The sequence below is a fragment of the Topomyia yanbarensis genome, chromosome 3 (genome assembly GCF_030247195.1).
Source record: "Topomyia yanbarensis strain Yona2022 chromosome 3, ASM3024719v1, whole genome shotgun sequence".
In the NCBI taxonomy this organism is placed as follows: domain Eukaryota; kingdom Metazoa; phylum Arthropoda; class Insecta; order Diptera; family Culicidae; genus Topomyia; species Topomyia yanbarensis.
In genome coordinates this window covers 51,988,072-52,005,187 of record NC_080672.1, presented here as the reverse complement: position 1 = coordinate 52,005,187, position 17,116 = coordinate 51,988,072, and the positions used below count along the sequence as shown (strand labels likewise).

General features: G+C 38.3%; 1 protein-coding gene across 5 annotated transcripts in view; it reads left to right on the top strand.

Annotated features, from left to right (window-relative positions):
* The window catches only part of LOC131688707 (neuroligin-1-like), a 757,193-nt gene that overhangs the window by 585,912 nt on the left and 154,165 nt on the right, over nt 1-17,116 (top strand). For all 5 annotated transcript variants that reach the window (XM_058973158.1, XM_058973159.1, XM_058973160.1 and 2 more), the window contains 3 exons: nt 1,739-1,933; nt 1,989-2,374; nt 2,555-2,700. In XM_058973158.1, the coding sequence (XP_058829141.1) occupies nt 1,739-1,933; nt 1,989-2,374; nt 2,555-2,700 (727 nt within the window). The remainder of the gene's footprint in view (nt 1-1,738; nt 1,934-1,988; nt 2,375-2,554; nt 2,701-17,116) is intronic.

Genomic DNA, 17,116 nt, shown 5'->3' with positions numbered 1-17,116 from the left:
ATTTTTTCCTTAGTGGAGAAAAAATAGTTTTCAGCTAAATGTTTCTCTACTAAGGAGAAATACAGCATAATACAACGATTGAATAATGGAGGCCATCAGTTTACCCTCTGATCCGCCAGGCCGGGCTAGTCTTGAATAAAGTTTCATTTTAACTTAAAATATCAGGAAATTAGGCAAATTCGCACGATGCCATGGAAATAACAAGTTTCAAGATGTCAGATAAAGACAATAGAAGTTGCACTGTTTCTCCGCATCTGCAAATCGCTCGCCAGATCAGAAGGTTTAAAGTAAACTTCGATATTCTCCTTGCTCGAATAATCTCTGGATATGTTTCTACTCATTTCGTTTTAGCGTCTTCTACATATTGTAAACCTCCCTTCCGAAACAAAATCCTGGCTACGGACCTGATAGGAGCCCCTTTAGTTTAATAGTGCCCAGGGGCCCCGAGTGGCCTTAAGATGGCCCTGTTGCTAGTGAGACAGCAAGATCAGGAACTTCTTCCCGGCTTATGAAACAACGTAAATCAGTTTCTCCTTTTAAAAAATTGTAATAGTTCAGTTTAGTGTTTGACTTTTTCATCAAATAATTCAAGGTATTGTAGGTATGTTACAAAATTTCAGTTCACCGAAAAGTTTTTATACAAATATATTTAGATTTATCAACGTTTCAGAATATTTAATAAAACCTTTCTGAAAACAAATTCGGTTCGGCATTTGTTTTCCGATAGAGTGTAACATGATTGGTCAATAAATCGAGCAAACTTTGGTCAATACTGTCACAAGCTCTAAACACACCCGACCAATAAATCCATCATCTCGTGCATTCTTCTATTCGATTCAACAACGAATCGATTCACAAAAAATATTCACAAATGAACAAAAATCGCATATTCAAGTGTACATTCCCGCTTGTACACGGTTCATCCTACGACTATCACCTGAACCTGAAATAAATCAAAACCCGGACTATTCCAATGGCAATTCCAAAAAACCCCGCTATCACCGTTGGGATTACCGCGAGTATCCCAAAAAAAGACAACCCCACAATCCATCCAAACGGTGAGTTTTATCCCGATCCCGAACCGCCATTTCGCCTAGGCCTGCATCCCTTTCCCTATCGGTGATTATCCATTGGAAACCATTTTTCATTCCAACCGGTTCGCGATCCAGATTTTTCTATAATTCTCTTTGATTTACTATGTAGCCTCCACCGTCCATCGCTGGATCTGGACCGTGGACTTTCCGTGCGGAGTTGGAGCGTGTTGTAACCGGGCGGCGGGAAAGCAATTCCCCCATTGTTTCACTTTCATTTCCAATTGAAAGATTTTTTTTTTTTATTTACTGGCACCGGTCAGAAGCCTGTTTTTGCTCGGTTGAGCATCGGGATAAATGTCCGCATGTTGAAAGCGGTGGAAAAATATCTTTTGAAATGATTTCCATCGAAAGGGTTCTCACAGCTGGTTGTTTTTTTTTTCTGTGTGGGTAAAAATTGTACGATTCGTGTGTCATACGTTAAATACATCAATGGAAATTGTGAAGTGGCTATCATTCTGGAAATAGCGAGTCCTATGAATGCAAGATTAATCGATGTTATTGGAGGTTGTTTTATGTGTTGGGTTATCATCAAACAGGAATATTTATTTCAAATCATCAATTCTGATATAAAATAGTGATTACTTATTTGTAGCTTCCATCAATAGTCCGTGGCAGTACTATTGAAATTTCGCTCTTTGTTTCAGGTTTTCTCAAAACTCGTGCCTCAACATCACCGGGTTCTGGTGGCAATCTAGGTTTAATGGACATCATACTCGCACTGCAGTGGGTGCGGGATAATATTGCAGCTTTTGGCGGTGATCCAAAGCGGATTACCCTGGCGGGTCACGATACCGGAGCAGCTCTCGCCAATATGGTGCTTATCTCGAAGGCTGGAAAAGGTACTTTCATTTTATCGAAATTGTTTGCTTTACTTAACATCTCGAACCATACCAGGTCTAATCCACCGGGCGATATTGCTCAGCGGATCTGCGCTTAGTCCGTGGGCACTGATTCCGGAACCGGACGCAATTCGGTTGGAAGTTTCGCAGCAAATGGCCTGCCATCTGCTGGTGGATCCTCCGCCAGGAAAACCAGCCCGGAAGCCATCCACAGACGATATCACCGAGTGTCTGCGGGATAAACCACTGGAAGCACTGATGGGTGTAAGACTGACCGCCGTACGGTTCATGCCTTCCTGGGGACCATTTCTTCCGCTGGAAGATTCGCTTGATCCTGAGTTCGCAATGGAACACTCGGGCGAGGGCTTCATCACCAGTGAACTGATGCTCGGTATGACCACAACCGAGAGTTACAACGACTTCAGCGCAGCCGATATTCAGGTAAAATCGGAAAAATAAACACCCTCTTGACAATCGATTGATTGTGTCCTCGAACCTTCATTGGCAATCAATTTCTCGTTTTCCCACATCAAATGATCTGTGCTGTACATTGTTTTCTTTCGATTTATGTTTCATGTGCAATGTTTCTCAAACGTGTTTTTTTTTTCGCTGGTCCAACAGTACGGTCTGGAAGAGGAGCAACGAAATCGACTTCTGCGAACCTACATCAGAAATGCGTTTACCTTCCACCTGAACGAGATCTTCTCGGCCGTGCGGAACGAGTACACCGACTGGGACAAGCCGATCCAGCACCCAATCAACATCAGGTGGGTTGGCAGTTTATAAGAGAATGTGAAGCAGGGAAGGGAATATCATCGGTTGGTGGTTGGTGGGTTGAAGGCTGCAAAAGCTCCGATACCGTAACACATTATCATCGTGGCAAAATATTGATTTTTCATTACAATCGCAACAGATGGCGATATGGTTGAGATGATGCGGAGAAGTGGGAAAATGTTTTAATCAGAAGGATGTGGTCATGCCAAGCGAAAGGAATAATTGTAATTTCTGTCCTTGATGGTCTTATTTCAGTGATTATGCGACCGCAATTTCATATAAAATACAGCGTGAACCTTACCTTGAAATCTAAAGTAAACACTCGTTCGAAATAAGCAACTAAGAATATTCTCTTCTTTCACAATGAGTTACGGAGTTATTTACTTCAAGTACTCCTCACATCGACAGATTTGGATTTTGGATTACAAGCAGTTGTATTCAGCAAAAATCGAAGAGAGTAAGACTACTCAATCTTCATCAGGCTCGCTTCCGGTCAAAGGCATAGCGTGGTCTTCAGGCGCCCTTGGCGAAGACTCAGGGGTGCACAGTGGCACGACTTAGAACAAAAGGTGGACTAAAGTCCAAACTTTTCCCTATCGGTTCATATAGGACGTTTTTATGTAATTTTGGTACGCTGAATTCGTTTTCGATATTAAAACATTCAAAAATGAACATTCACTATTCATTAGGGTGTCTCAAAAATATTTTTTTTTTCTAAATCGATCTTAAAATTTGTGTATATTAATTTTCGTGTGCTAAATCGTTTTTGATATTAACATTTGCAAAAAAATTTCATTGTACATTAGGGTGGCTCAAAAATAATTATTTTGTTGTGAAGGTTCAATTTTTTTTTAAATTCATTTTTGTGCGCTGAATTCCTATGTTGGTTATAGAAAATAGAAATTAACTTTACTACTTATTAGAGTGGCTCAAAAGTAAAAATATTGTCTTTTATAAAGATTTCTTTCAATTGTAATTTTGAAATTTATTTTCGGTATTGAAACGAATTGATTGACATCTCATTATGGGGCTTTAGAAATGATTATATTATTTTTAAGGATCAAATAAGATGTGATTGTCTAATTTTGGAACGTTTAATTCATTAGTGGGTTACTTGGTATGAAAACTACATTTTTTTTCATTTGCAAAACAAACATTTTGAGCGTCTTAGTGGAATATTGATTTACATTCACTAATCAACAAGATTGTTAACGATTTTGTTTTCGCAGGTGTGTTTTAAGTTGCTTAGATTGCTTATTTCATACCTTAAATTAAAATAAATCCAAAATCCTTTTTTTGCGTATATGGTTCATTTAAAAATGGTCTTATTTTATTTGGATAATATCGCATACCATTAAGCTATATCAGTGCTATGCAAACTCGGAAAAAAATAGTCTCACCAAATGACTAGAACTCAACTGTGTTCACACAATTTAACAGTTATTGCGTAAGTTAGCAAAAATAGTTCATGAAACATTTTATGACACATTTCAGATGGTTGAAAATATTTACTGAATTTTAAACATTCTTAATTCCTTTACCACTTAAAAACCATACTTCCCACTCGGCTCCTTACTCTTGATCACTAGTAAAACCCTTAAAGATCATGCTCTAAATGCTATTTGAAAGTTGTGCATAAATTAGTGTCATTATTCTAGTTATAAAGTGAATATTCAAATTAAATATCAGTAATAACCATGCGTGTCCATTCACAGTTTTTTCAAATTTTGACTGCTTATCGCAAGTTTTCGCAAAACTAGCATAGGCTCATTTTGAAGAGAAAATGAAAAGCTTTCCAATGAGCATAGTGTGATCGCGGGCATTTACGGGCGTCGTTGTTGTTATCGCTTTAGAAGTTCGAATTCAATAAAAATTCATGACAAACAGTTATCTAAACACTAACTAAACCAACTAGTGACTTATTTTTGGCGATTTCGATGTAATTTTATCACACGGATAATTTTGGTGAAGTAATGCAATTCATAAAATCAACCGTTTCTTTGAAAAACGAGAAAAACCGTATATAGTTCCTATGGTCAAATAATGCAAAAAACACTTGAGTTATGCCCTTCAAAAAGCTGTCAGAAATTCATTTTGCATTCAAATCACCTAAAATCTAGCGAAAATGTCTCTGATGGATCAGCTGATACGAGAAAAATACTAGTGAGAATATCGCATAACCTTCATATATGGACTTAAGTCCGGGCTCGTCCCACTGTGGGGTGGCATCTCGCATCTTGTTTCGAGTGACTCGATTCGAAACGTTTTGAAGTCGTTTCGACTAAATTGCGGCATTACGTATCGCTTTCGACCAAGCAAATGTTTGCAAAAAAACTTTTTTTTTGTACTCAATAGGGATAGGGAGCACTTTGATATAAAGTCGATTTTATTAGTTCGATCTCTTTTTTCGTTTTACTATATAAAATAATTGGTAAAAGAACGAATCATTTCGTTTCATCCATGAAAAATAGTTTCGTCATGCAACGTCATTCGCGTCGGATTTACAACCAAAATTTTTATTCATTCCAATTTTTTTTCCTGCAATCTTTAGCTAAAAGTATTTGATACGTATTTTTGTTTTGGCTGTATATACTAGTTTTTCAAGTTATTAGCTGTGATCTTTTAAAGATAATAAAATGGAACATTTTTGAATCTCTAATTACTCAGAAAGTATTCGATGTATGGAAAAAAGTTGCATTTTCGCATGAGCTTATCGGGAAAATTGACGAAAACATGTACACTGAAACCTCCATTTACGAACTCCTTTTTGCCTTTCTCATATAGAAAGGTTATGCTATCACTCTGAAAAACGTAAACCTAATCCCGGCCCGGACGGCCGAGCGTCAAATCCCATTCGACTCAGTTCGTCGAGATCAGAAAAAGGCTGTATGTGTGTATGTGTGTGTGTATGTATGTGCGTATGTGTCAAATAATGTCACTCATTTTTCTCAGAGATGGCTGGACCGATTTGCCCAAACTTAGTCTCAAATGAAAGGTGCAACCTTCCCATCGGCTGCCATTGAATTTTGGATCGATCGGAATTCTGGTTCCGGAATTACGGGTTTCAGAGTGCGGCCACACAGAAATTTCTCATATAAACTATAGGAAAAATTAAAAATAGAATTTTTATTTTTGATGCTAAATGTGTTCAGGGTGCATGAAACGTCGAGACTTGATGCAAACTCTAAAAAAAAATTGATGACGATTCACTTTTTTGGATTTTGGCACATTTTTGCTTTTCTTATATAGAAAGGTTATGCAATCACTCTGAAAAACGTCAACCTAATCCGTCAATATTTTTTTTCGACTCGCATAAGGTTTCTGGATTTTAACAGGGGCGTAGTTGATGGTACTAATCCCGGTGGGAACTTTGGCCGTATGCTGGCAGGGAAGGGGGGGTTACCCTTCTTCGGAAGGTGTAAACCTGTCCTGGTGTCCAGGTGGGACCTTAAGCAGTCCTGGCACGACGGCCCACCGGCGAGACAGGTGGTTGGCGTAGGCCCTATAAGCCGCCCCTTAAAAAACCCACATAACGAACAATACAGAAGAGAATCAGATTTTACCGGAGGAGTGGATGGAAGGTGTCGTGTGTCCTATCTACAAAAAGGGCGACAAGCTGGATTGCTGTAATTACCGAGCAATCACCCTGCTGAACGCCGCCTACAAGGTACTCTCCCAAATACTATGCCGTCGACTATCACCAATTGCAAGAGAGTTCGTGGGGCAGTACCAGGCGGGTTTCATGAGCGAACGATCTACCACGGACCAGGTGTTCGCTCTTCGTCAAGTACTGCAGAAATGCTGCGAGTACAATGTGCCCACACATCATTTGATGATCGACTTCAAAGCCGCATACGACACTATCGATCGAGATCAGCTATGGCAGATTATGCACGAGTACGGATTCCCGGACAAACTGACGCGATTAGTGAAGGCGACGATGGATCGGGTGATGTGCGTAGTACGTGTCTCAGGGACGCTCTCGAGTCCCTTCGAATCACGCAGAGGACTACGGTAAGGTGATGGTCTCTCGTGTCTGTTATTCAACATCACGCTGGAAGGTGTAATAAGAGAAGCAGGGATCGACACGAGTGGTACAATTTTCACAAAGTCCGTTCAGCTACTTAGCTTTGCCGATGACGTTGATATTATTGCACGAAACTTTGAGAAGATGGAGGAAGCCTACATCAGACTGAAAAGAGAAGCCAAGCGCGTCGGACTTGCCATCAACACGTCGAAGACAAAGTACATGATAGGAAGAGGTTCACGAGAAGAGAATGAGAACCGCCCGCTTCGAGTTTGCATCGGTGGCGACGAAATCGAGGTGGTTGAAGAGTTCGTGTACTTGGGCTCACTGGTGACCGCCGACAATGATACCAGCAGAGAGATTCGTAGACGCATCGTGGCAGGAAATCGTGCTTACTTTGGCCTCCACAAGACACTTCGGTCGAACAGAGTTCGCCGTCGTACGAAGTTGACCATCTACAAGACGCTGATTAGACCGGTAGTTCTCTACGGGCACGAGACCTGGAGCATGCTCGTGGAGGACCAACGCGCACTTGGTGTCTTCGAACGGAAAGTGCTGCGTACCATCTACGGTGGAGTGCAGATGGAAAACGGCACATGGAGACGGCGAATGAACCATGAGTTGCATCAGCTGTGGGGGGAGCCGCCCATCTGTCATACCGCGAAAATCGGACGACTACGGTGGGCCGGGCACGTAGCCAGAATGTCGGACAATAGCCCGGTGAAAACGGTTCTCAATTGCAATCCGACCGGTACAAGAAGACGTGGCACGCAGCGAGCACGATGGATCGACCAGGTGGAAGACGATTTGCGGACCCTTCGAAGACTGCGTGGCTGGCGACGCGCGGTCATGGACCGAGTGGAATGGAGGAATCTTTTGTATACGGCACAGGCCACTTCGGCCTTAATCTGTTAATAAATAAATAAATAGTTGATGGTTTACGGAGAGGGGTTACACCCCCCCCCCTCTACTGTTCACTCCCCTCCTTTAAAAATCTCCTTAAATCACCCCTCAGACCACCACCCCATCCAGCCCTCATACCCCTCCTTTTCAACCCCATCATCCTTAAACCACCACTATATCACAAAGCATACCAATTTAAGCTGGGGAGTCGTTCGTTCATGGGACTTTCGCCCTCCTCACATACCCACCCCCGCATGACAAAATGAGTTAGCAAGCAGATAACATTGATCTAATGCTGATTAGGCTAATGGAGTATGATATTTTTTTGTTTCAAGTGTTTCACCGTCGACACGTAGCTCATCAAGTTTGTGGCTGGCAAGCCATTGTGTATAAGTGCAAAGTGTACTAAGAATGTAATGGACATTTCCACAAATCTGTTGAACATAAAAAGCCTCCGTGCCATAGTTTAGAGAAATGAGAAAGGCACAATTGCACCGCTAGGTGGATTAAAACAGGTTTTTACGTAATGTTCGATTTACGTAATTTTTTTTACAAACTAAATTCGAAATAACGAACTCTTTTTGAAAAGTTTGAGTTCGTGCAGTATAGCATGAAGTTGTATACAATTTAACTTATGTATTCTTAGTTAATTGTTACTAATTAAAGTTTGGTATTTTCGAAATGGGATTGACGAGTGCATGACGAAAATCGATGTTCTGAGCTGTTTTGAAATCCAAGATGGCGACCTCCGGTTTAAATCAATTGTCCATAACCTCAACCTCAATCTTACTAGAACTTTCGGCTTGGACAAGAGACCAACAACTAAACGATTGGCGTAACGTAGAAGGCATTCAACTACATCCAAAACTCGGCCGTAATACCTTTACGGTAATAGGAAAAAAATGCCCTAATAGCAAGACGTTTCGTTCTAAAACGGTCCCAACAAAAAAATCCCCAAACGGCAATACCAACACATTCAAATCTTCTCTGCGTCGCACTCAAGTTTCATCAATTCTTATTCAATAAATATTAACGCGTCGGATTGTCTGGAAGTGTGTAACACTTCGCTTGTCATTGTATTGCGCTTCAAGCGGAATAAACACAATGGGGATAAAGACGAGGTTAGATTTTTCTACACGACACATTCCGTATTTGAAGATCGGCTCACACTTTACTGCTACAGATCCGGGAACTGGTCCGGATCCGGGAGGTCCAAATTTGGGAACTGGTCCGGATCGAGAACTGTGTCGGATCTGGCAACTAGGCAAGATCCGGAAACTGCCTCAAATATTTTTTTTCGCTATCCAACCTATCCAGTAAAAAATTCGTGATTCAGGCTAGTTTCTATCAATATTGGGGTAGATTCCAGCCTAAATTTGGTTGGATATCCGCCAAGATTCCGGTTGGTTTGACTCGGTACTAATACTATCATAGAAATCGACCGAATTATTCTACATGCGAACAGAGCCGAAGTTGACACATACTGAAAAAGTGTTTGATTGTGTGATGCACATACATGAACAGCAACCGAAATTCGTCATTCCACCGTTTACTACCTTTGCGGGAATATGAGTTTAATACCGCAATGTGCAATTGCGTTGTCTGTTACCGAAAAGACAATAGAATCTTACCCAAAAGTAATAGAAACATACTCGTCGGATTTTGGGTGTCCCCGATTTTATCTACCCCCGATTGTATCAGCTTTTTGACCCGATTTCGTCAGCTTCATTTGAAAATCGATAGTTTTACGGGATCTAGTAGACGAAACAAGTTGAATTTGAGTAAGTCCTTTCTTGAGCATATTTTTCTTATCAGATAAAATCGGGAGCTGATAAAATCGGGTCTTCAATGTTGAATCCATATTGTTGGTTATCGAGAATATTTCTCAACCGGTAGTCGCCATCTTGGATTTTGAAACGGTTCCAATTGTCCATTTTCATCAGCTAATTGTTAATCCCGTTCCAAAAATACCCATATAGTTAGGTTTATCGAGAATATTGCTCAACCAACGAATATTAATAAGAATGTGAAGCAAACTATTTTACGAACTAATTCAATTTACGAACCCCCGGTTTGGTTCGTAAATGGAGGTTTCAGTGTATTCTGAAATTATTATAACCTAATTGATTTTTTTAGGTTGGACCTCTTTTTATGCTTATTTTCTCTTTCATAATTAAGAATCATATGTTTAAAAAGATTGTGAAAATAGTTTTGAAGTAGATCTCAAAATACTTTGCGAGATATTACAAATATTACATTAAAACAAAGAAAATTTCATTCACATTTAGGGAGGATAAGAGTTTCATCGTGCACAACAAACCACTTTGATTTGAATATTTTTTTTAGAACTTTACGTGAAGCGAATTTATCAAAACTTTTGAACATTATAATTTATCATTTCAATAACATTCTGTAATTTTTCTATGCAAAAATATCGACAAACGACTCGGTGACGAAGCTTTTCGTAGAACGTCTCTGGAAAAAACATTATTTGCGGTGTTACCTGTCATTCAAAAACTACTTAACCGATTTCGTTCAAACTTTGTATACACATTCTATGCAAATAAAATACCTAACCCCTATGTAGAGTTTTTGAGATAATTTTTCAATTAAGGGGGTTTTATTCAAAGGTAGACGGATTTTTTCGTGCAAAATAAAAAAAAATTATTTGAGATGAGTAAAACAACCCTTAATTAAAAATTTATCCCAAAAAATCAACGTAGGGGCTAAGTATTTTAAACATAGAATGTGTATGCAAAGTTTGAAATAAAACGGTTAAGTAGTTTTTGAATGGCAAGTACACCGCATATCATGTTTTTTCCCGAGACGTTCTACAAAAAGCTTCGTCACCGAGTCGTTTGTCGATATTTTTGCAAAGAAAAATTACAGAATGTTATTGAAATGATACATTATAATGTATAAATGTTTTAATTAATTCGCTTCTTGCAAAATCCTAAACAATTCGCAAAAAAAGGTTTTTTTTCGCGCTGAAACCCTTAGCCCCTCCCCCCCCCCCTCTCCTAAACGCCCTGCAATAGGCCAACTATAATTGAAATATCACGTAAAGTACTTCGAGATCCATTCCGAAATTTTTACACAATCTTCTCAATATAATTATAAATGATTTCAAAAAAGTAAAAAGCCTTTTGGTCCAACTTCATTAATTTTTGAAATTACTTCTAACATTTGCAGAATACATAACATATAAATAACAAACACACTATAGCCGATTTTTATTGGTGAGCTCATGCGAAGAAAAAGCTTTTATTATTTAATTATTTAATTTAATTATTTTATAATATTTCTCCATACAATGAATAGTTTCCGAGTTCTCAGTTATTCAATAAAACGAATCAATTTTTAAAATCAAAAACTCAACATGAAATAAATATATCATATTCATCCAAAATTAAAAATACATGTCAATTCTTTTTAGCTTAAGGATGCAAGAAATTTTTTTTGGAGGGAATTAAAATTTTAGTTTTAATCTGACGTGCATTAAACAAAATGTGAAATTACAGAACTTTTCATTCATCAAGTCGTAATTTTTCCAGTTCGTGAAATAAACGAAACCAACTATTTACAATTAACGAAAATACTTTTTACAGCAAAAGATGAATGAACTCGTTCATTGTATGATGATTTTCATTCCACCTAAGAATTATTTTCAGTGTAAACAAAATTGCAGTTTGTTTTGTTTTTTTTTAATGAGCATAAAATTCACAGAATAGAATAGTGATTGTGGTGAAGAGATTGATCGAAAAATGTTCATAATTTGTTCACGTCACTTATCCTCACCACCTCTTTTTAATGATAGGGCATTATTTTAGTTTGATATAACTGTATTCTTGAATTTCTTACCACAAAATATATTATTCTCGCTGTTTGAAATGAAGCCCTGAACATCGGAATCCCTAGCTGGTAGTACTTTTTATTCAAGCCTCAGTAACACTATGAACTAAATTGATACTATATCAATATAGTATCAATTTAGTGCTACTTTTTACAAAAAAGTATGTCCTGGTGGTGAAAATAGATATAAAATTGTGTAGCTCAAAGTACGTAGAAGCTTTTTTAATCTTTTTGGTAACTTTGTATCCTCTAAGCATTTCGATTGTCAACCAATTTAAGGGATTACATGAAATAAATATACAAATCATAATCTCGAACGACAGTCGACAGCAATAAAACAATCGAGCAATTACGTTCGACTAGAGTTCGATTGTTTGGTTCCATTATGCCAAAGCTTCTCGATAATCTAGTACTTTTTCGAGCGAACTCGAACGAAAATTAACTTTCGAGCTCGGATCGAAATCCATAATGCGAAACAAGGTCAGTTCAATAGAATTTTGATCGAATCGAGCTGCGAAATGCCACCCCAGCTTCGCGCCCCTTTGTATTTCTATTTCAGTAATGTTTTATTATGTATATAGATTGGCACACTTATTCTGACGAATTTTATAAAACAAATTAAGATTTCGGAGCTCCTCTTTTAAGACTTAAATTTCAAATAAACCACACATTTCACTCCAAGGAGCCTGTTTGCAAAGTAGCGATGGGGACCAATCATTGTTATGCACGTTTCTGGGCGTGAGTAAAAAAATCAAAGCAATCCAAGTAGGTTTTAACTCTTAGGTTTTCACTCCTGGTTTTGGCTCCTCGTGGTTGCTCCGGTTTGTGATTCTTGTGATATCGCCGCTTATAGACCGAATTAAATTTCAAACTTCATAGGCTAACAGTTCTTCAAAATTCGTGCGTTCAATTCCTCAATTATCCAAGCAGTGCGAGTATATATATGTAAGCAAGTCCTTTGTTCTCAATTAAATTTCTTTAACAAATTTATGATTAAAACTTTAGAGTCATGGGAAAACACACCTCAAATCCAGTGAAAAAATATTTTTGCTGGACTGAAGAAATCAAAAAGTTCAAATGTATAGTGGAAGGGTGCATAACAGGTGTGCTATCTAGAGATGATACATCTAATTTGAATCGTCATATAGCTCGAAGCCATCCGAATATTGCCAATCAACTAGGAATTAAACTCAAAGGAATTAATGATGAAGATAGAAAACGCAGAACTGACGTAGAAGCCGCAGCAACACGTGACCAGAAGCGAGTCAAAGTTTCCGTGATAATCGATGAGAATGAATTTAAGGAAGGGCTCATAGAACTTGTGACGATCAACTCCACGCCTTTGAGGTTATTCAATTCAGCAGCATTCCACAAGGTAGTGGGACAATTAGCGGGGGCAACCGTAAATGAATCGAATACATCTAGGTACGTAGAAATATAATCGACAGTTATGGGTTTTTTATTCACACCTAGGCTACAAATTCTAGGTTTGTGAAAGATGTGGCAAATATAACTAGGAATATTATTTCGCAGTCGCTTAAAAATCGCATGTTTTCGTTAAACATCGATTCGGCCACTCGAATGAACCGGCATATACTTGGCATAAATGTCCAGTATATTGAAGAAAGCTCGGTGAAGGTCTACACTTTGACAATGACAGAAGTTTTTGATAAACAAACGTCTGAAAATTTATGTGCGCACATCAGAAGAGTTTTGCATGAATATGACCTTTCACTGGCACATGTGTACGCAGTTACAACAGACAATGCAAGAAATATAACAAAATCTATTGAAAAATTAAATATTGCGCAGGAAAGCGAGTTATTACAATCTTTTGATGATCAGCAATTGTTAGATAGAAAATATGAGGATGAAGAAATAGGATTTGAAGATATTGAAAATAGCGACGAAAATGAAGGAAATGACTTTTTTGATAATATTTTAGATGACGAGATTGACCTAAATAGTAAATCATGCATTCAAAATGGTAGATGTGGTGCACATACAATTCAACTAGTTGTAAAAGACAGTATGAGTTCTTCAATAACGGGACATTTATCGAAAATTCGAGAAATTATCAAGTTAATGAAGCGAATGGAGTACCGGATAATATTCAAAGAAGCTGGAGTACGAATGCCATGCTTGGATGTTATCACCAGATGAGGGTCGACGTATTTGATGCTGCATTCTTTGAAACATGACGAAATTTTTTTTAGAAAATTGGGAAACAATAATTCCAAAATTCGTCTACAAGACATACGATGGGACTTCATAACGCGATTCTTAGAAGCATTCAAACCTTTGCATGAAGCAACGATAGAACTGCAAAAAGTAAGACTCGTTTTGGGTGACATGTTTAAAATAATCCGCGAATGCAAATTTAAACTAACGAAAATTTCGAAGACTAATTCACTGGTCCCTACTATACTAAACCAACTCGAGAGTCGAGAGCAAACGTTGTTTGGAAATGTTTCTTTCAAAGCTGCACTTTACTTGGATCCTCGCTGGAATTTTCACAGCACACCATACATATCAGCTGCTGACAAGACTATGGCAATTGTATGTTTCTAATTTTTTAAACTCTTATGCTCCTCGATTTTAAGAATTCTTATTGTAGGAACATATTTTGAAAACTTTTAGAATATTGAAGTCAGTGAACCGATTGTCGAGGAGGAGATGCAGCCTGATGAAGACGAATTTGAAAAAATGATCGAAACTGAGTGCAAAGTTGCGTCTGGATTGGGTAAACACGAAGTTGACGTAAAATCTAAGTTGATGAGCTTCGGTGCTAGAACGACAAGAGAACATTCGAAGCTTGATGTTCTGAATTGGTGGCATGGGCAGCAATACGAAGAACCGGATCTTTATGATTTAGCATGCACAGTTCTAAGTCGACCATGTACACAGGTGTCGGTTGAGAGGTGTTTCTCAGCATTAAAAATTGTACTTGACGATCATAGATGTAGATTGAGTTCTGAAAAATTAGACAACCTTCTATTACTTCGATGCAATCGGGGATCAAAAGCAGTATATATGGTAGATTATACTAAGAGGGAGTAGAATTGATATGTTTTATAGTGTGATACCTATCTCTTATTTTAATTGTCGAAACGTTATTCCATCGTTGAACCTACATACATAACTCTGTTCATTAGTCAACAATAAATATACTTCAAAATATATTGTGGCTGTTATATTAGATGTTAATTATTTACTGTAATAGCCGAGTACGCTAGCCATCGAATGATAACCTTCAAGGTCTGTCGAACAAGGTTTTGCTTTTATGCCTGATAAGTTGAAAATCTAAATTGAGTAATCGAGCTTTCAAACTGTATAAACCGCTAATGCTGCAATTATAATCTAGTAACCTGTTTTCACTCCTTGGCGGTTTTCACTCCTCAGGAGCCAAAAAAACCACGAGTGATGAAATCATGGGTTTTATTGATTCGTCAAACTTTGGTTTTTTCAACGTATGCTGATTGGAGTGATTTTTGAAACACTGTTTTAAGTAGAAACTAACAATAATTTAAAAAATGCAGAAGCTAATTTTCAGAAAATCTTTTACAAGCACTTTAACCGTTGTCTTCCGTTTTAATTCCACTATGATGAACAAAATGCAAAATTGCACTTTTCTGTTACATCATGTTATGTAACAGAAAAGTGCAATTTTGCATTTTGTTCATCATAGTGGAATTAAAACGGAAGACAACGGTTAAAGTGTATAATATAACATTCCACTAAGTCGCTCTAAACAGTGCTTTTGTTAAAGTGCTTTTACAAGCGCTGCAGAAAATTGAAATTTTCCAGCCAGTTTCGGGTAAAGCCCTCAATATGTGGCACGATCAGCACACTGCTGCTTGGTGAAATTGTTAGTATAAGTTCACTGCAGATATGTCTGTAATATAATCATCGGACGAAGTATTTTTCCGAGATACCATAAGTGCAGATTGGTTTACTGAGCAGACGATTTATCACGATCGAACACGATTCTTTATCGAAAACTCCGGTTTCGAGTTTAAAATCATACACGTTGAACTCCATTGGACTATACCGTGCTTTCGGATCAAAGATCTTTCGCCAAGTAGCAGATATCTCGAAAGTACACCTAGATATTCTCGAATTTACAATTTAAGCATGTCTAATGCCAGTAATTGGCATTACTGGTGACAACTATTTCATGAAGGCCTACGGCGTCTACATGCCCACCCACAAAGTTGAGATCGGCGGTGTGGTTACCGATTCGAGTTTTTCATATGTAGATCTGGACGCATGGGATTGGCTTTTCGAAGGATCTTTTGCTTGGGGTTTTCAGTTCGAGTTTCGGACAATAATTTAGTGTTTACGTGAGGGCGTTATTCACAAAATGTTTCCGGTCGTTCTCGAAATAATGGCCAAAATTAGACCGATGAAAAGTGTCCCCGAATGATATCCATAAATTTAACAGTTACTTGAAAAATCACTCATCGTTCGCACAGCGAAAAATGGATCGACCAAGTTGAAGTAGACCTGAGGAGTTGTCATGCTTTGCGAGGCTGGCGACAAACAGCCATGGACAGACTGAACTGGAGACGACTACTTTATACAGTAAAGGATATCATTACGCCGCAGGTGGTTGAGTGGTAAGCGTGATTGCCACTGACCCCAATTAGTCTGGGTTCAATCCCAGTCGAGACCAGTTTGAGATTTTTCTGAGGCGAAAAAAATTTGTGGTAACGCTTTTCTTCAGAAAGAAAGCAAATCCGTTGGTGCCCGGTCCACGAGTTGATGGGTCGATAGTATTTGATCTCGAAGTGGAAATAGGCCAACGGAAAATAACTAGAATATGAAGAAGAATAAGAATAAGAAGAAGGATAATCACGGCCACGTGTCATATTGGTAAGATAACTGGTAAAGTACTATGGGTTGTTTGATTAAAAGGTACAATGAATTCGCATATTACCCGCCAAGTGCAATTCAAGCGGCGGAGTGCAGCCGTTTGCCGTCAACTACAGTTAAAGGCCACTCGGAAAATCATGGCTGCCGCCAGCTTCTCGGATTACGATTTGCCAAGAAACCTGAAAGCTGTTGATGTCCATCTCGGAAAAATGCTTCAACAAATAAATAACACAACCAATGCTTCAAAAAATAAACAGCGGCCAGAATCCAAACCCGTAAACTGTACGACCAGGTGAAAAAATCAGGATTTGGCAAGAAATTTGATCCTGTTACAAAAAACCAGCATTTTTGTGACTAATAAGACCAATTGAAGATTCAAAACATTGTACTCTTCATTAAGCCCCATGATGGTACAGGAACGTTTGGATCAGCTGCACCATAATAGCAGCAAAAATGTGATATTATGGTGCAACGGCCGAATCCATCAAATTTTCCTCAGATAAACATTGGGCAATATTGAAGGCCACTATAACAAATTAAAGGATGAGAGCAAGAGTGGTTTAAAAATTCACTTAATAAGATTTTACCCTGAGAGGAGAAATATTTCATTTTTATCTTAGAAATTATTTATCACAAATCAGTGAAAACCAACATAGGTGTCATTTGAAATGGGGTGGTCAGTAAACATCGGAAATTGGTGATCAATACCATTTTGAAATTCAAGATAGCGACTTCCGGTTACCATAAAAAGA